Source organism: Onychomys torridus, chromosome 1, assembly GCF_903995425.1.
Source record: "Onychomys torridus chromosome 1, mOncTor1.1, whole genome shotgun sequence".
NCBI classification, from domain to species: domain Eukaryota; kingdom Metazoa; phylum Chordata; class Mammalia; order Rodentia; family Cricetidae; genus Onychomys; species Onychomys torridus.
Genome location: NC_050443.1, coordinates 125643327 through 125662238, shown reverse-complemented (window position 1 = coordinate 125662238; position 18912 = coordinate 125643327). Strand labels below are relative to the sequence as shown.

General features: G+C 52.5%; 3 protein-coding genes across 7 annotated transcripts in view; 2 read left to right on the top strand and 1 right to left on the bottom strand.

Moving 5' to 3' along the window:
• Window positions 1-1728: 1728 nt before the first annotated feature.
• On the top strand, window positions 1729-4474 carry Tigd3 (tigger transposable element derived 3). 2 transcript variants are annotated; one of them, XM_036198664.1, is made up of 2 exons: window positions 1729-1894; window positions 2725-4474. In XM_036198664.1, exon 2 carries the CDS (start codon window positions 2741-2743, stop codon window positions 4151-4153), a length of 1413 nt encoding a protein of 470 aa, XP_036054557.1. In that variant the 5' UTR covers window positions 1729-1894; window positions 2725-2740; the 3' UTR covers window positions 4154-4474. The 2 variants fall into 2 exon arrangements, with proteins under 2 accessions (XP_036054557.1, XP_036054564.1); XM_036198671.1 differs by having other exon boundaries at window positions 2722-4474.
• A 2844-nt stretch (window positions 4475-7318) lies between these two features.
• On the bottom strand, window positions 7319-14790 carry Slc25a45 (solute carrier family 25 member 45). Of its 4 annotated transcripts, none has more exons than XM_036199104.1 (7): window positions 14344-14790; window positions 13629-13951; window positions 12721-12764; window positions 12467-12538; window positions 12039-12224; window positions 8358-8616; window positions 7319-8267 (listed from the first exon to the last, which is right to left on the bottom strand). In XM_036199104.1, the coding sequence occupies exons 2-7, from the start codon at window positions 13750-13752 to the stop codon at window positions 7999-8001; spliced, it is 954 nt and encodes a 317-aa protein (XP_036054997.1). In that variant the 5' UTR covers window positions 13753-13951; window positions 14344-14790; the 3' UTR covers window positions 7319-7998. The 4 variants fall into 4 exon arrangements, with proteins under 4 accessions (XP_036054997.1, XP_036055008.1, XP_036055017.1 ...); XM_036199115.1 differs by having other exon boundaries at window positions 13629-13843; XM_036199124.1 differs by having other exon boundaries at window positions 13882-13951; window positions 14487-14790.
• A 2782-nt stretch (window positions 14791-17572) lies between these two features.
• Frmd8 (FERM domain containing 8) overlaps window positions 17573-18912 on the top strand; it is a 14340-nt gene continuing 13000 nt past the window's right edge. The window contains exons 1-2 of the mRNA XM_036178077.1: window positions 17573-17756; window positions 18042-18126. Coding sequence (XP_036033970.1) covers window positions 18042-18126 — 85 coding nt within the window. The 5' untranslated portion in view covers window positions 17573-17756. The remainder of the gene's footprint in view (window positions 17757-18041; window positions 18127-18912) is intronic.

Genomic DNA, 18912 nt, shown 5'->3' with positions numbered 1-18912 from the left:
TGGATTGCTGAGCTCACGGCCACACTGGGCTATGGAGAGAGATTTAGGACAGCCAGGCTACATAGGGTGACTCTTAAGAAAAATGTATGGGTACGTACATGTCAGTGCAGAGGCCATGATGAGGGTATCAGATCCCCTGGAGCTGGAATTAAAGCAGTTTTGAGCCACTGAAGTGGGTGCTGGGACCTGAACTCTGGCCTTGTTTTTTGGTTTTGATTTTTCTTGTTTTTAAATGGGGGTGGGTTTGTTTTTTGTTATGCCTACATGTATGTCTGTACCAAGTACACAAGATAGCCTGGAATCGGAGTTAAACATGGTTTTGAGCCACCATATGGGTGCTCAGAATCAAATGCAAGTCATTCAGAAGAGCCAGCCTTCAGCTCCTGAATTCAGGTCTCCTGAAGAGCAGTACACACTCTTAAACCGCTGAGGTACGTCACCAGCCTGGTGTTGAGAGCCTATATAACTGGGATCCCGACAACCTGAATTCTTATCCCGGATAAGAAGCTGGATGCTGTTGTGCTAGTTCGGTACTTCTAGAGGGGCATGGGAGGTGGAGACAATCTGCTGGAAGCTTAACATCAACTGGGTTGGAGTATGCCACACTGCAAAACCCTACCTCAACAAGGAAGGAAGAAACCTCTCCCAAAAGTTGTTCCCTTATTTCCACACTAGTTCCATGATGTGTGTACCCACACACATATTTGATACTGTTTTTTGGTTTTGGGTTTTTGCCATGTAGCCTAGGATGTCCTCAAACATGTGTTCCTGCCTTACCCTCCTTGAGTGCTGGGATTACGAGCATGAACCTCAGGCCTGACTTTTTAAAAACATTTTTTTAAGATTCAGTTAAATACTTACATGCCACCAGAAATGTCCTCAGATATTTCTGATACATCTTGAGGTCATTGTTGCCTATTGAAAAGCTGAGCCCTGGGCTGCTACTACATTCGGTACATCACATCGGCAGGGTGCTGTGCACTGCCTGTCCTGCTAAGTAGGACAGGCGGAGTAGAGGGAGTCGTCAGGCTGCTATCCTTGGCAGCTGAGTAGTCTTGAGGGCCAAAAAGGAAGTGTGCAAATGAGACCACTGAAATAGACTTAGGAGGAAATGTTAGCTTCACAAGAGACACTGGAGAGGCTGAAAATACAGCGGTGGGGGCCCGGCAGTTTAAGGGGCACCTAGTTCAGGACCAAATGTTACGAAGGAGGGAAATGACTAGCATAGGAACTTCGTTCCTGCCATGAGGCACCAACACTGGTAAAAGTGCGTCCTTGCTCGCCGCCCCCTCGGGCCCGGCGGCCTGTATTTTGTAGCGGGTTGGTGAGACCGAAGGCCAGCGCTGTCCATGGTAACTAGTTTTTGTGGCTTAAAGCTCACATCCGTCCGTTTTCTCATTTCGTCTTGTTTCCAAAACAACTCCGGGATGGCCGGTATCCCTGCTTGGTACCCCGTGGGGATGGGGTCGAAGCCACGGGGCATTGGGACGCCAGTCGCCGACAGATAATCGGGCACTAAGGCCGAGTCCTCCAGCCAGACCCTTGCTCAGGCTCCCGCCCCTCGACGCGGGAAGCTCCTCCCCCAGAAGGCCGGCGAACCGCCACTTCCTCGGCGTCCAATGAAATGCAGCCGGGGGCGGGACAAGCGAAGCTGGTGGCCAATCACGACTGCCAAGGCGGGGCTGCTGAGGGGCCGGGCCGCGGTTTTCCCAGCCCTGGGAGAGCCCGGCGCAGGTCCCGGTTGTGCGCGCGCCCGCCGCCGGTGCAGCTCCTCGGAGCGCTCTGCCCTCGGGGTCGCGGCGCCCGTACCTCTCTGGGTCTGCTGTCGCCTAGCACACCGGGGCCCGGGAGCCGGGTTGGGGCAGGGACGGGAGCCGAGGGACAGCGCCTGGAGGTGGGTGCGGAGCGGGAGGCCGGCGGGCGGGGCGGGCGGGCGGGCGGGCTGGGTCGGTGGATCCGACTGACCCGGGGTCAAGGCGGGGCGAGCCCGGGCGCAGAGGCCAGCTCTGGGGCTGTCTGCTCCCCGCGCTGCTCCCTGCCCTGCCATCCCTGCAGACTACCTACCACCCGGCGGGAGGCACGCCTCCCCTTGCTGCCTGTAGCCTCCTCACCCTGTCGCCCTTTGTCGCCTGGCACCTTCACTCTCGACCCTGCCTCCACTTCCCTTCAGGCTGGACTGTTGACGAGCCTTACCTCGCCAGCACCCAATTAGACTAGCGCCCTCAGACCCCTTCCATCTGGCTTTGTCGTCTGTGCCATCTCACCTGTTCACCTCAACTCTGTCCGTTCAGTCAACCACCCGCCTCCATTCACCATCCTCACCAAAATTCAACCCAGGCCCTCCTCTCCCCGTCTCCTCTCAGGGGTTTCCTCCCTAGCCCCCCTGAATGTGCCTCTCTCAGCCTTAGCCCCAGACCTCTCTGTCATGGCTCCTTTGTTGCCTCTACAGCTGTCCCCTGACTTCCAGTCAGCCTTCTACCCCATCAATGCCAAACCCTAGCCCAGAATTCCCTCTGCCTCTGACCAGAGACACCCTTCCAGCTCAGTCTTTAGGATGGGGCCGCCTTCTCCCTCAGCCTGACCATCCCCTTTCTCATCCAGCTGGTCTGGTCTCCCCTAGCCTTCTGCATCCCAGCGGATTGCCCTGTTCTCTTATGCCCTGTACTCTTCTGTCCCTCCTACCCTCAGCCTTTGGCACCCTCTTCACCTTTTCTTCCTCAGCAGGTGCCCTGGCAGAGTCATGGAGCTGAGCACAAAAAAGAAGCTTCACGCCCTGTCCCTGGCTGAGAAAATCCAGGTGCTGGAACTCCTGGATGAGTCCAAAATGTCCCAGTCAGAGGTGGCCCGGCGCTTTCAGGTCTCCCAGCCCCAGATCTCACGCATCTGCAAGAATAAGGAGAAGCTGCTCGCAGACTGGTGCAGTGGTACAGCCAACCATGAGCGCAAGCGGAAGCGCGAGTCCAAATACAGTGGGATCGATGAGGCTCTGCTCTGCTGGTACCACATTGCCCGAGCCAAGGCCTGGGATGTGACAGGGCCCATGCTGCTCCACAAGGCCAAGGAGCTGGCCGATATTATGGGCCAGGATTTTGTGCCCAGCATTGGCTGGCTGGTCCGCTGGAAACGCAGAAACAATGTGGGCTTTGGGGCTCGCCAGGTCCTTGTCCCTCTGTTCCCTCCTGAACCACCTCCCCCTGGGCTTCCATCCCAGGCCCAGCCACCTCTTTCCCTTAAAGACTTCTCACCAGAAGACGTTTTTGGCTGTGCCGAAGTGCCCTTGTTGTATCGGGCAGTGCCTGGCAGAGTGTTTGCATGTGATCGGTTGCAGGTACTGCTGTGTGCCAACAGCAGAGGCACAGAAAAGCGAAGGGTATTTGTGGGTGGGCTCGAGGCTGCCCCGCGATGCTTCTTTGGGGTCAACAGTGAGGCACTGCCTGCCTCTTATCACCCTGATCTAGCCATCCCCTGGTCAGAGTGGTTGGCCCAGTTTGACCAGGACATGGGACAGCAGGGCCGACAGGTAGCCTTGCTCTTAGCTGCCGGAGTGGCGGAGGAATGGGCCAGCCTTCCTGGGCTCCACCACGTGCGACTCCTGCCTCTCTCTGCCTCCAGCACCACTCCTTCCCTGCCTGGCTCTGTGGTTTTGGCCTTTAAGGCCCATTACCGTCACCGTCTGCTGAGCAAACTGGCTGCCATGCAGAGTGGGAGAGAGGGCACCTCAGTGGCTGGAGCCAGGGCCAGCATCACGGTATTAGATGCTCTGCATATGGTGGCTGCAGCTTGGGCCAAGGTGCCTCCTCAGCTCATTTTGAGCAGCTTTGTTCAGGAAGGGCTCGCTCCAGGCAAAACGCCGCTGTCTGTGGACAAAGACACAGAGATGTCTCCAGTCCCTAGTGGGCTGGGTCGGGAGGAGTTGTCCCACTTTGTGGACCTGGAGGATGAGGGTTCAGGGCCTAGAGTGTGCAAAGAGGAAGCTAGTACTGAAGATAACCGGAGGGACGAGGCCTGCTCTGACTCCCTGCCCACCAAAGCTGATGCCCTGAGGGCACTGTGCACCTTGAGGAGGTGGCTTGAATGTAACGGCGCCTCTCCAGAGCTCTTTGAAAAATTCTACGATTGTGAGGTGGAGGTGGAGCAGCTCTGCTGTCTGTGAGGAAGCATGGTAGCCTGCAGAATGGCCCTCTCCTGTTTCCCATGGAAACGCCTCTCCAGAGGCAGACTGGCTCTTTCCTGTGGAAATGCGGCATGGAGGGTGTAGAAGGGAAGGGACTGGGGACTCGAAGTCTGAGGTCAGAGTTAAAGTTGTTCAAGCCCAGACCCTGGAGTCTCCAGATGGGGCCTCGCCAGGGGAATCTGGGCTGTGGAGCTTCTCGGTGTGCTGGGGGAGTTAGTCTAGAGAGGCTAGAACCTAGAAAAGTGGACTTCTGACAGGTGGCTCCCTCCCTTAAGTTTTGTGTCAAAACCAAATCTGCTTCTGGAAATAAAGTTTTTAACCAGAAAGAAGGTCAGGGTGTGGATTTTCTTTCTTTCTTTCTTTTTGAAATGGGGTCTCCTGTAGTCTGGGCTGGCCTTGAACTTGCTGTGTAAAGAAGGTGATTTTGATGTCTTGATCTGCTCGCTTACAACTCCCAGGTGCCAGGATAATAGGGATTTGCCACCACAGCCTGATTGATGTGGTGGCACTGGGGATTGAGCCCAACCCAGGGCTTTGTGCATACTGAGTACAGTGCATACTGTACCAACTGAGTCACCCCCAGTTTCTCATGGATTACATGAGGAAAGCATGAAGTCTTACTATCAGGGGGAGTCCCTCACGCATGGACCCTCCTTGTGGACCACGCTTACGAGAAGGAAAGTTGACCCAGACATTTGTCAGCTCTTACCATTTCAGTGCCAGAGGCAGGCCAGCGAAATAAGATCTGGAATAGTCTTTCATTCATTCATTACAACTTTTCATCCACTTCTTCATTTCACCACAGTTACTTTCATCAAGGCCTCCTATGTGACAGGATCGCGAAGGGGACATCTTGGCTGAGCAGGACCAGAGAGGCAGTGACAAATTTGTGCAGAGTACTTTGGCCCCAAAGCTGAGTGAAACCCAGCAGAGGTGAGCTGTTTTTCTTATTTGTGTGTGGGTGTTGTTTTTGTTTTTGAGACAGGATCTCACTCTAGACCAGGCTGGCCTTAAAATCCCAGAGATCTACCTGCCTCTGCCTTTGGTGTGTTAGGCCTAAAGACATGTACCACCACGCCTGTGTGGAGGCCAGAGGACAACCTTGTGGAGCTGGTTCTCTCCTTTCCCCTTCTGTGGGTTCTGGGAGTGAGACTCGGGCTTTTGTGGCAAGTGCTTTTACCTACTGTGCCATCTCACCCACCCAGCGGGGAGTTCTGATATGCACACCGCTGGACAGAGAGAAAGGTGGGAAGGGTGGCAGGCTGGAAGGACACATGTCGGCCGACTGGGGGTGAGGGAGCACCCCTGAGTACAGACCGTATGGAGGTGAGATGTTCTGAGAGCCCAGCAGACTGAGCAGCTAGCAGCCCTGTCTCAACAGTGGCTGGCCGCGGTGTTTACACTGACACCTCCAACGGGTCACTTACTGAGGTCCATTTGAGGTCTAGCACTCCGACCAGGTCATTCTTCACACTGGAGACTTGTTTGTACTGGCAGACACCCGTGGCTCTTATCGGCGTCTAGTTTATCAGTCACTGTGGCACCAGGAGCTGGACCGTGTCCCCGTGAGTAGAGAGGGCAGTCTGGGGTGGACGTACACTAGCGTGACATGTAAGAGAACAGTGTGGATCAGTTCGTTCATTCATTCAGTCTTAGGGTTCACTCACCAAGTCCTTTTGTTTTTGTCTTTTTAACATTTGGCAGGTTGCCTGACATGGTGCCTTTAATACCAGCACTCAGGAGGCAGAGGCAGGTAGATTTTTGTGAGCCAACCTGATCTACAGAGTGAGCTGCAGGACAGCCAGGACTGTTACACAAAGAAACCCTGCCTTGAGAAACAAAAACAGGGCTGGAGAGATGGCTTAGAGGTGAAGGGCACTCACTGGCTGCTCTTCCAGAGGTCCTGAGTTCAATTCCCATCAACCGTGTGGTGGCTCCCAACCATCTATAATAAGATCTGGTGCCCTCTTCTGGCCTTTGGGCAGAACACTGTGTACATAGTAAATAAAGTAAATCTTTAAAAAAAAAAAAAAAAGAAGAAAGAAAGAAAGAAACAAACAAACAAACAAAAACAAAAAAATTTGGAGGTTTTGTTAAATTTTTAGATTTATTTTTACATTGGGTACTGCAAACAGTACCCAATAATTCAAGACCTTCAAGTGTGCCTGGATAGTCATGCAACAGGTGGAAAACCTCCTCAGAAAAATAACTATAAATCATAAAAAACAAACACTGTTCTAGACTATGATTTCTTCAAGGTCTAGGTATGGTCAACAAACACTAATACATTCCATTGTTCCCCTAGCTACAGCGAGAAACAACTATCACATCCTCATGTCTACCCTGGACCCAGTGACGACTAGATTCGCACTACATCTCACATCCTCATGTCTACCCTGGACCCAATGACGACTAGATTCGCACTACATCTCACATCCTCATGTCTACCCTGGACCCAGTGACGACTACATTCGCACTACATCTCATTATAGTGTTCATTTCATTTCTCCTCTAATTAATAATATTGAAGACCTCTTTTTTTTGTTTGTTTGTTTTTTTGTTTTTTTGAGACAGGGTTTCTCTGTTGCTTTGGAGCCTGTCCTGGACTAGCTCTGTAGACCAGGCTGGCCTCGTACTCAGAGATCCACCTGCCTCTGCCTCCTGAGTGCTGAGGATTAAAGGCGTGTGACACCACTGCCCGGCTCTCATTCAGTTTTGTTTTGTTTTGTTTTTTAATATTTTCATTATTATTTTATGCATATGGGTGTTTTACTCCCAAGTATGGGTATGTACCATGTACATGCAATTGCCCACAGTAGCCAGAAGAGGGCACCAGATCCTGCATACCTGGTGTTAACAGACAGTAGTGAGCTGCCCCGTGGGTTCCGGGATTTGAACCTGGGTCCTCTTGATCTTAATCACTGAGCCATCTCTCCAGCCCCTCAGGCAGTTTTAAAATCTAATTTAGCAATTGAGATGGATAATAAGACAAATATATGGGCAAGGCAGAGAAAACCTAGAGAGGAGCCCGTGCATGGACATTGGGGTTGGCAGGTTCAGCAGACGTGTGTGTAGCGTGAGCAGACACAGGAGGGGGTCATCAGCACTTCATCAAATGAAACTTTATTGCATGTATCTATCTGTTCAAGAGATAGAAGTACAACCTTACCACAAGACTCCGACTAATGCCTCAGAGGAGCAGACCAGCCAGCCAGAAAGCACTGTGGGCAGGAGGGCTGGGGTCCTTGGGGACCCTAGAGACAGAGCTCTGCCTGGGTCTTGGAGGAGAGTAGGCCACTGGAGGGACAATAACTATACCCCATTGGGCACTCTTGGGACAGGAGGGACCACAGCAGGAAGTGACCAAGAGAGGGGAGTACTTGTGAGGCAGGACAGCCAGGAGCCAGGGACCTGGGTGTCCCTGAAGGTAATGGAAACCTGAAGGATTCCAGACTGGACATGAAGGTAACAAAAGTCATCCTCCTGTCCAGGGGAGTGATTTGAACCCCATGGCTGGGTGGTGCCAGGGCAGTGACTGGTCCCTGAGAGCTCCTTCAGAAGGGCAGCTGTGACATGGTGGCCTGGCTGATTCATATGTGTTTTGTACCCCTGCTTCCTGGACAGAGGTGGGGTGGAGGTGGGTGTGTCTTGGCGTCTGTACAGGGCCTGGTCCATAGGTTTCTTTCCAGTTGGCTCCTTAACTCTCTGGGTGATGCATGGCACCTCTTGCTTTTGTTCCTGCAAGCTGGGTTCTCTGGCTTGGTTTCCCAAGCAGCTGTCAGCCATGATCCTGTTGTGGAGTTGCTGGCATGGCTGGGTCAGGCTCATCTCCACAAGCGCAGCAGGTACTCATAGCTAAGGAAGGTGGCAGCATTGACAGGAAACGCACGGGCACTATTGAGGGTCATGCCCTTGAAAAAGACCCCTATCCCCTCCTGCCGGAAGCTGCTTGCCATACAGTCCAGCATCCCCCGGTACTTTCTCCCTTTCAGCCCGTCCATCTGCATCCGGGACTTGATAACATCAAAAGGCGTGGCTGTGATCCAAGAGGCTATGCCTGCAAAGCCCCCTGCCACCAGTACTGTGGCTGAGCCTGGGGCAGAGGAAGCCAGGGTGGAGTCAGACTAGACCAGAGCATCTCCCCAGCCTCTGCTGTACCCCCACCCCACCCCACCCCACTTACTGGGATTCTGGCCTTCTGGTGTGTACTGGTGACACAGCCCTTCATAGGTGACAAAGTACATTCCCAACGTAGGGGTGTCCCTCAGCACCAGAGCCCAGGATCCTCTGAACAGTCCCTGGGGTCCTTCTTCTCTCAAGATGGAGACTGCACAGTGCACAGGCCCCCGGTACCGGGGTTCAGAGCCCCCTATCTGCATCCTTGGCTCAGTCTGGTTTTGTAGACGGACTTTGATGAGGTCAAAAGGAGCCAGGCAGTAGGCCTGTGGAGAAAGACATGGAGGAGAGTGGGTGGAGCTTAGGCTTGGGAAAATCTGCTTATAATCACAATAGGGCAGAGAGGCCTCCAGCTCCTAGCCTCCCACAAACATGGCTGGTTTGGCCAAGTCTCTGGGTGCAGTTGAGAACAACTGCCTCCCTTATTATCAGGCCTGATAGGCTCAGCACTGGCCCCTCCTCTGAGATAGCAGGCACAGGCTCTCAAGGACAAGTGGGAGTGGGCTCTTGGGCTTCCTGATTCCAGGGAGCAGCACTTGTTTGCAATGGCTGGGGCTCAATAGGGGTTCAGTCTGTAAGTAGAAACGGTAAGGAGCTGATGCTGCAGGTGAAGGTCACCTCATTGGCATTGTTCTAAAACAGACCCAACATCACAGGCTCTCCCTCCCTCCCTTCCCCATCACATCTCTCTGAGGCCCCAGGGCAGCCCTCCCTGCCTCTGACCGAAAAAAGGGTGAGGTGGTCAGTAAGGTGGGGTTTGGTAGGCTCTTAGACAGCTGGATGCAGATCCAGGGTGGATTGGACAGGGCTGGGAGGATGTGGAGAGGAGGAGGTCACCTCACTGGTGAGGTGTCAGGGATGTAGCTATGTCTAGCTGGCCAGGGTGACACACACCTTTAATCTCAGGAGGTAGAGGAAGAGGCTGGCAGATCTCTGTGAGTTCCAGGCCAGCCAGAGCTACATAGTAAGACTCTGTCTTCAGAAAAATGGGGAAAAGCTACTGAAGGTCAGGCGAGGTTCTAGCTGGCTGTGCTGGGCTCATGCCTGTGACTGCAGAGGCTTCGATGAGAGGACTACCAAGAGTTCAAGGCTAGCCAGAGCTACATAGTGAGTTCCAGGCCAGTGTGGGCTACAGCAGAGCGAAACTCTGTCTCAGGAAACTAGTCATGGGGCTGGAGAGATGGCTCAGTAGTTAAAAGCACTGACTGCTCCTCCAGAGGACCTGGGTTCAGTCCCCAGCACCTACATGATATCTCTGTGTGGCCGGCTGTAACACTGTTCTGTGGGCACCAGGCATGCACATGGTGCACACATGCATGCAGGCGAAAACATCCATACACAGAAAGTAATAAATAAATACATTTAAAAACATTTATTAAAAAAACAAATGGCCAGGGCTGGAGAGGTGACTTAGTGTGTATATGCTGCTTGCCCAAAGGACTTGAGTCTGGATCCTAGCACCCATATCGGGTAGCTCACAGCTGCCTGTAACTCCAGCTCCAGCGGATCATATACCTTCTTCTAGCTTCCATGGGAGAATTTAAATTTAATTTTAGAATTAAAATCTTTGTAAAAATCAAAGAAAACTGTTCACAGTGTCACATACTATCATCTGAGTACTTAGGAGGTGGAGGCAGGGTCCTGGTTGAAAATGATTTGTCACTGGTGTATCTGGCTAGAAGCATATGAGCTCTGATGTTCGGCTCTAGACCTGGTTGGTAGTGGAGGGGCTGGTGGTTGGATTTAGTAGGTACAGGCCACACTGCATGCTTCTGCCTCAGTAAAAGGTGGAGCCCCTTTATAAGACAGGGCTGATGCTCCTCCCAGAGCCTGCCAACAGGGTTGAGCTGAGCTGAGACTTTCAGGGGAGTGGGCTCTTGACCTGGAGCTCCAGAACTGAAGCAGGGGATCTTGTGGGGTGGGAACCATGGAACCTAAAGGGTTACTAACCAGGGCAGCTTCAACCAGGCCACAAGCAATGTTTGTGCCATCAGAAGCTGTCAGCTCCTGCCTCTTCCACAGACATAACTGACTTCAAAACCCTGTTGAGAGATGTCCCAGGAGACCCTGGCTTTTTAGCAGGTTCCTGGTCCAGGTCACCACTTGTGATCCTAACAGTCCCTGGTTCTGCTTTCAGAGAGATGAGGAGGAGTAATTCAGAAATGGAGCCTGGCAGGGCCTAAGTCAGGCCACTTTACCAAGGGTCTTAGGTCTCTTACCATTTTTGAGGGGGGTACAGGCTCCAGGTTTAAGAAATATGTGGGCATATGTCTATATAATTAGGAACATAAAGCTTGGTTTAGTGGCATATGACTATAATTTCAGAATTTGTGGAAAAGTCAAGAGGATTGTTATAAACCAGGTTAGCCTGATCTACATAGTGAATTGCAGGCCCACTAGGGCTACATAGCAAGACCCTGTTTCAAAAACACTAAATGGAAGTGGGGTTGGAGAGATGGCTCAGTGATTAAGAAAACTCACTGCCCTTGCAATGGACTGGCATTCCATTCCCAGCACCCACATGGTACTTCAAAACCATCTGTAGTAACTTTTGTTCCAGGAGATCCAGCACCCTCTTCAGGCCTCTGCAGGCACTGCACACACATGGTGCTCATACATATATGTAGGCAAAGCACTCATACACATAAAATAAAATAAGAAATCATTTAAAAATAAAAGGATGAAGCAAGGGGGTAGTAGTGCACACCTTTAGTTCCAACACTCGGGAGGCAGAGGCAGGTGGATCTCTGAGTTTGAGCCCAGCCTGGTCTACAGAGTGAGTTCCAGGACAGCCAGGACTACACAGTGAGACCTTGTCTCAAACAAACCCACAAATCAACAAATAAATAAGTAAAGCGGGGGGTGGGGGGGTAGAAGGAGAAGAGAAGAAAGCCAGGCCTCTCTGGGGTCTCTTTAATCATTAACCACTGGAGTGTACACCCTGACTCTGTCCTCTGATCTTGCTCTCTGCCCTATGAAGTATCAGTGGCATCAGGGCAGGTACCCATTAGAGGGTCACCTGGGAGCCCATCTGGAGTGTAGGGTTGAATTGGCACCTGTCCCTTTGTCCCTTCCTGCTCAGACACTCCCTAGGCCTGGAAGCTGGTCTAGTCACCACACCCCAGCAGCCTGGCCACTACAGTGCGAGGAACAAAGACCAAAACAAATGATGGGGGTGACTCAGTGGCTGGCTGACCCCGAGGTCTGTGGCCTGTCACCTCAGGCAAGGCTCAGAGACTCTGGCTACCCACGTACTTCAGGCAAAGGCCTGGCTGAGCAGGTAGAACGGACTAGGACCACCTCAGGATTACTTCAGGGTAAAACCCAGCTCTACTGGGAATGACAGTTCCTCAGGGTCAAAGGTCACCATGCTGCATAGTCTTCTCACAACTTCGGGGCTAGTAGACCCTTCTGAAGAGGCAGTGGCTGCTTCTACCTAGCATCTTCTTCCTACTGCTCCCCCAACTCCATGGCCTTCCACTTCCAGGCCTGCAGCCTGACAAAACGCAACATGGCTAGGTCAAATTAGAGCAATGGTCACGAGTAACCCTTAGGAAAGCCTTATCATGTACTGCTGAGAGTCCCAGGTGTGTGTGTGTGTGTGTGTGTGTGTGTGTGTGTGTGTGTGTGTGTGTTTCAGATCCATCACTATGACACATGAACATGTGTTCATACATGACCCTCTCACCTGCAGGAGGCCCCCAGTACAACCTGCTATGAAGATGTTTGTGTAGCTGGGTGGCTGAGCCCGTCGCTCATGGTGGGAGGTGGCTGTGAGTGCCAGCAGGGTGTTGCTGTACACGCCAAAGAGGACGGAGTTGACCAGGGCCACACTGGCAATGGGGAAGCTCATTCCCTTGAAGAAACCCCGGACCTGCAGAACAACATGGTGGGACCGTGAGAGGCATGGGGGGGCCTCCCCATCCCACTTCCAGCTCTGGCCAGGCTTCTGCTATCTGTACATCACTTCTGCCCAAGCCCTGTCCCAGGCAGACAAAGCAGGTGGAGGAGGCTGTAAGGACCTCACTCCACTTTTGGGGTGCCAAGAGACTGCCAGACAGGAAACAGGCACCACATACTCCAGATGACTTCTATCCCAAGAAATGGGCTACCTACCGACTCATGGCGGTAAGTCTTAAGTATGCAGTCCACAATGCCCTGGTAAGTGTTCTGGGTCTGTAACCGCACCTGGATGGAAAGTACTGGGCATGTAAGACAAATGAGCAAGCCAAGGCTGCTCCCACAATGGCAGCCAGGCCACCCACGCAGCAGACGCTGGCAGGCACACCAGTGAGCCCACCCAATTAGATGGTCTCATACCCAGGTTCCAGCCAGACCATCTGCTTTTTTGGTAGCTTGGCTATACCCACCTTTATAGTGTCAAACGGGTGCCCCAGGACCAAACCCACGGCTCCTGTGGTGACAAGAAGGTGCTATAAGAAAAACTGCCAAATCTAAGAAGCAAGTCCCTGGCAGAGGAAAGAGGGGTTCAGGTGACAGGAAGGCTGGGTATGCTCAGACACCCACCACCCACATTCTTGGGGCTCCACAGAGATTCCAGCTGCCCTACCCCACTACACCTGGTCCTGGGCCACAGAGGTGCTAGGAAAAAGGAGGCAGATGCATGGCCTCACCTGAGGACACACACACACACACACACACACACACACAGGAAGAACCACCTGTGATATAATACTGACCCCAAACCCGACTATGGAAGATGAGGCTCTAAAACAGTGGTTCTCAACCTCTGGGTCGTGACCCCTTTGGGGTAGCATATCAGATATTTTACATTACAACTCATAACAGTAACAAAATTACCGATATGAAGTAGCAACGAACATAATTTTAAGGTTGGGGGGTTACCACAGCACGAGGACTATGTTAAAGGGTCGAAAGCACCGGGAGGCTGAGAACCACTGCTCCAGGAGTGGCTAGGACCCTATCCCATCAACTGCGCTTCTGCCTGCCTTTCAGAATTCTGCGGCCTTGAGTGAGAACAGGCCCTGCTGGCCCCTTCTCCCTGCCTTCCACCTATCACAATTATCAGTGCCCAGCCGGGCCCCAGGGGAGAAAGCCACCCACTATCTAGTCTTATTCTCCACAGAAAATGCTGCTTCTGGAGCTTGGCGGGCAGGGGGCATCACCAGGGGCACGTTCTTCATGGTGTCCTTTCTCAAGGCCCCCGAGTGCCACCCATTGCCATGTAAGGCAGATTTCCAAAGGGGAAGTCAGGACAGCCGGTGAGATCAAAGGTGAATGTGTTCCAGGCTCTCACTCTGGTCCGGGAGAAGGGGCTTGGGTGAGGTTCCTTGGCAGGCCCTGAGGTCCTCTGGCAGCGAGGCCATGGGATGCAGAAGTAGTCTCTCCTTGCCTTCTTGCCCCTCTGCCTCCTTGGCCATCCCCAGAAGGCTCTGGCAACAGCTAGCTGCTGGGTGCTCCAGAGGGAACAACTCCTCTTGACAACCCAGCTTCCCTGGGAAGCAATCCACCCTTTGGGGTGATAGACAGAAAGAAGAAAAGTGTCTCACCAGAGATCCAGCCAGCCACAAACTCCTCCGCAGGCATTGTATGGGCTCCGGTGGGAACTGGTGCTCCCGGCTGGGCGGCAGAGCAGACTGTTCAAGTGAAATCCCCACCCCCTCTCCAAACCTGATAACCTCCCACTAATGTTTAACCCTGGCTGGAGGGTGAGAAGTGGCCCAGTGCCCAGACCTCAGGCAACCATTAGCAAGAGTGAGCCAACTTCAGTGACCCTGAGTCTGGAAGAGGCCTGTGAAGTATGGAATCTCTAGGGGCAGGTTGAGCCTGCCTGAGTCTTATCCCTGGACAGTGACAAGGATGTCACTTGTCCCTGGACAGTGACAGAGGATGACAACTGAGTGCTAGCTTCGTGAAGGCTGCCTTATTGAGCAAGAAGCAAGATCCTACCTGACCAGCCAGTCCAGAGCAAATTCCCATCCATTCACGAATGAGCTCAAGCCTCAACTTACCCGGACAACTGTGAGGCTAGGCGAAGTCAGAATGTGGCCACCAGGTGGCAGTCCCGGGCTACAGTGACCTGCAGCAGCCACCAGCGCCTAGGGCAGGATGGAACAACCCCAAAGAGAGGCCCCTGCCCCCAGAAGTGACTCACCAGGCCCTGAAGCCTGTTTGTCCGCTTTCTCCGGAGCTGTTTACAGCCACGAGTCAGAGCCGCAGCCTCCTTTTCCTCAGGGGAAGGACAATGGGCTGTTGACTGCACAAAGACCCGAGCTACACTGCATCCAAACCAAAATTCTGCTCTCCGGGCCTCTGCCTCTGCCTCCAGACCATGGGGCACAGAGGCCCTCACCAGATGCCAGAGCCTAGATTGTTTTTATTTCCTTCTCTAAACGGCAACAGATTTCCTTTCTTTAAAAATTAAAAAGAAAGGCTAAATCTCTTCTATGCTGTCTGAGTCCTCACAGTACCGCCCTTCTCTGACCTCATGTCCTGCTTCCTGCTTCACTGAAAACAGGCTCTCAGCCTCCAGGCCCTAAAGCTGGCTTGGCTTCCCCTTCCTGAACATACTTTCTGTGAACTCCTTCAAGCTGGGGCTGAAACATCGCCTTCTCAGTGAGGCCCCCCCCCCCCCCAGTCATCTTATGGACAATTGAGATCACCCTGAAGTCTTCACCCCTCCCTCCAGGGTCTTCCTCTCCTTTCTCATGCTTGTCCCTGACCTGTTACATGCAACTAACTGGTTGTCTGCAGTCAGAGACCTGTGGCTGCTTTGTCCACTTACATGCTGAAGGGATTAGAGACTGTGGCACAGGGCCAACATAACGAATGCTGATGAATGATGGATGGATGGATGGTGGCCAAAAGAACGAGAAAGTCCATCCACAGAGAAGTGGACAAAGACAGTGTGTGGCACCTGAACACAATGGAGTTTTAAGGTGTAAAGAACAACAAAATGGCATCATCATCATCATCATCATCATCATCATGCTAAACAAAATAAGCTGACGCCAGAAAGACCATTATCACATTCTCTTTCATGTGTAGAATCTAAAATTAAAAATAAACCAGGCAAACTGGGTGGTGGTGGTGGTGGTGGTGCATGCCTTTAATCCCAGCACTGGGAGGCAGAGGCAGGCAGATCTCTAAGTTTGGAGCCAGCTTGGTCTACAGAGTGAGTTTCAGAACAGCCAGGGCTACACAAAGAAACCCTGTCTCAAGGGGGTGGGGGGAGGCAATAAATAAACAGTAAATTCTTTTAATTGTTCCCTTTCTCCAGCCCCAATATTCATTTATTTGTTTTATTTATTTTTATGTGTGTATGTTTGTGTGCCTGAGTGTACATGTGTCCCATCAGTGTACATGAACCCTCAGAGTCAGAAGAGGGTGTCAGATCTTTTAGAAATGCAGTTACAGGAGGTTGTAAGCTACCTGTGCTGGGAACAGAACCTGGGTCCCTCAGTGCTCTTAACCAGTGTCAGCCCTCCAGGCCCATTAAAAACAAAACAAAACAAAAATGAATTAATTGCCAGCCTGGTCTACAGAGAGAGATCCAGGACAGGCACCAAAAACTACATGGAGAAACCCTGTCTCGAAAAAACAAAACAGAAAAAATGAATTAATTGTGTGTTTCAGAGACAAAGGGCAAGAGTGTGCATGCCTGTACCACAGCACTCATACGAAAACCAAAGGCCAGCTTTCCTTTGAGCAGTCCCCACCCTCCACTTTGTTAAAGCAGGTCTCTCTTGTTTCTGACGCTGCACAGCATGGTCTGCCCGCTTCCAGGTGATTCTCTGTCTCCACCGTCCATCTGGCCATAGAAGTGATTTGACTAGATGCCTGACATCCATCAACTTGGGTCGTCCGGAGTGACCGTCCCATCTCTCCAGCTCCAGAATCTAGAATAAAGGTGTATACACATCACACACATGCACATGTGCACACATGCACACGTACCACACATGCACATACACACACACAGAGGACATGAAAATAGAAAGAAAGGAGACTGTGTGGGGAAGGAAAAGTCCAAAGCGTGGGGGGGACAGAGGCAGTAATGGAGCAGGGAAGAAAGGCGAAGGGTTCCATGTTGTTTTCTCTCAGGTGTAGCTCAGGATTAGAGTGCTTGTTTCATTCACACGCAGGAGGCCCTGGGTTAAACACACACACACACACACACACACACACGCACACGCACACGCACACACACACACAACTTTTTAAAGTATCCAGCACATACATGGTGGTTATTAATCCTCTAGGTTCCATTCACAGAGCCCATAAGACATGTTCATGAGACACACGGGAGAGGGCTTGGCCTATGTCCAGCACATAGTAGGTAAGCAGGGACTTCCTATAGTGTTTTGTATCTCCTATAGCAGTACTGTGGCCTTCTGTAATATTTATTGCTGTTATTTTGGTTTTTTTGAGATAGTCTCATATGGCCCAGGCTGACTCTTTCCTATGTGGCCAAGTATGGCCTCAACTCCTGCTGATCCTCCTGCCTCCATCATCCAAGTGCTGAGATTACAGCATTTGCTGTCATGGTTGGCCCACCTACTGTGGTTTTGGTTGGTTGGTTTTTCACTGTATAGCTCTGTCCTGGAAATCAGAGATCTGCTTTCCTCTGTCTCCCTCTGCTGGAATTAAAGGCTTGTGTGCCATCCAGTTTGGACCGAAATGAATTAAATTGAAAAACTCAGCAAGGCATGGATGGTGTGGTGCATGCCTTTAATCCCAGCACTCGGGAGGCAGAGGCAGGCGGATCTCTGTGAGTTCCAGGACAGCCGGGGCTGTTACACGGAGAAACCCTGCCTCAAAAAACAAAACAAAACAAAAAGAAAAGCTCAACAAAACAAAACCAGCACTGAAGACCGGCCAGGAGCCTCCAATACTGCCCAGCCCAGCTTTGGTCCCTAGGAAGCATCTCCATTTCAGAGAGGGGTCCAGTCAAGTCGCAAGGGGAGGCAGCGGCACAGCTCGCGCCCTCATGCTTGGTTTTCATGAATCTCGGCCACATCCTATGAACAGATCAAGGGCCTCGTGCACGGAGCCACACCGGGGATCCAGGGAAGCCGCGGGGGCCACACGACAAGGGGCGTGGCTAGGCCGGGCTCGCGCCAGCGGCTTTCGGCTGCGCGCGACCCACCGAGCTGGGAGGCGGGCGGGTGGGAGGGGCCGAGGGCCAAAACGAGTGAGCGCGCGTGCGCCGAGGCTCCGGACTCCGATTGGCTCCCACGGTCGAAGAGGCGAGGCCTCGGGTCCGAACTTCCTCCCACGGTAGCTTCGGCGGCGCCTAGCCTGCGTCCGCACCCTCAGCCGGGGTCTGAGACCCCCGCTGGCGGGCGTGGTGGTGGGTCCAGAGCTGGAGGCCTGAATCGGGTGGCATTCTGGCGAGAGGCAGCGAGCTCTGCGACCCTGCGAGGTGAGAGCGCGGCCACTCCCTGCCCGGGTCCCCGCCCTGGACGGGGGCGCGCCGTGACTCGCCCGGGCGACCTGCGACCCCATGCACCTGACGCTCACCGCCCCGACCCAGAACCACCCCTCCCTGCACTCGGCCGAGGGTCACTCCCCACTTTCCGCCTGCACAGTTGATCCCTGAACATTAAGACTTGTAGACCGAGCCCGGGTCCCCTTTGCTTCTTGGCTGAAAGTTTGAGAAGACCATCAGCCCCGATCCCCATTAAATGCTCTTTCGTTCCTGTTGCAGATGGATGGGGCAGAAGGTAACACGGGGCAGCCCGGCCCTGCGGAGCGGTCCCATCGAAGCAGCGTTTCCTCCGTGGGAGCCCGAGGTAGGTCTCGACGCTTTTTTTCATGCTTTCTGTACCCTTTTTGGTCCCGACCCTGGGGACGTGGCTCCGGTTTGCCTTGTTTTCAGTAAGTTAATGTTATAATAAGTAAGAAATAAGATGTGTTAAGGTGTGGCAAACCCATAGAAGTCAAAGGACCTGGCTGGGCTGTGTCACTGCCTTAGTGAGCAAGCCATACACTTCTTGAATCTTCATGTCTTCACGTGAAGGCACGTAAATGGAAAGGGACACCACTTCTTTGGTTCCATTTCTTTCTTACAAACAGCCTTTTGTCCATTTCATTCTTACCAACAGCCTTTTGAAAGCAGGGATTCTCTTCTTCGTTTTATTGGAAGACAATTCGGCCCCAGAGAGGTTGTTAGGTCCCAAACTACCGGAGCGGGCCAACGTGATCATGAACTTGAGCCTTCAGGGCCCTGTTTTCCTGCCTATAAAATGGATCTGAACCTCAGTCTCCTCCAGGAGACTGTTTGATCTCTCAAAGTAGCTGTGGGAGCAGAAGAGACCAGAATCTAAAACGTCTTTTCAGTGTGTTAGCTGTATGCCAAGCCCAGCACATGTACAGGCTTTGTTGGGTTGGTGGCGACCCTTTGAGGAATGGTTACTAACTGTTTTTACAGATTTACAGCTGACTCGGAGTTCCGCTGGAGTCAGCCAATAAGCAGAGAGCAGCAAGGATTGCATGTTGAGGATTTAAGCCCCCCAACTCAGTGTTCCTTTACTGGGCCTGTGTCTTAGAGATGGGGATTTGAACCTGGCCACTCCTCC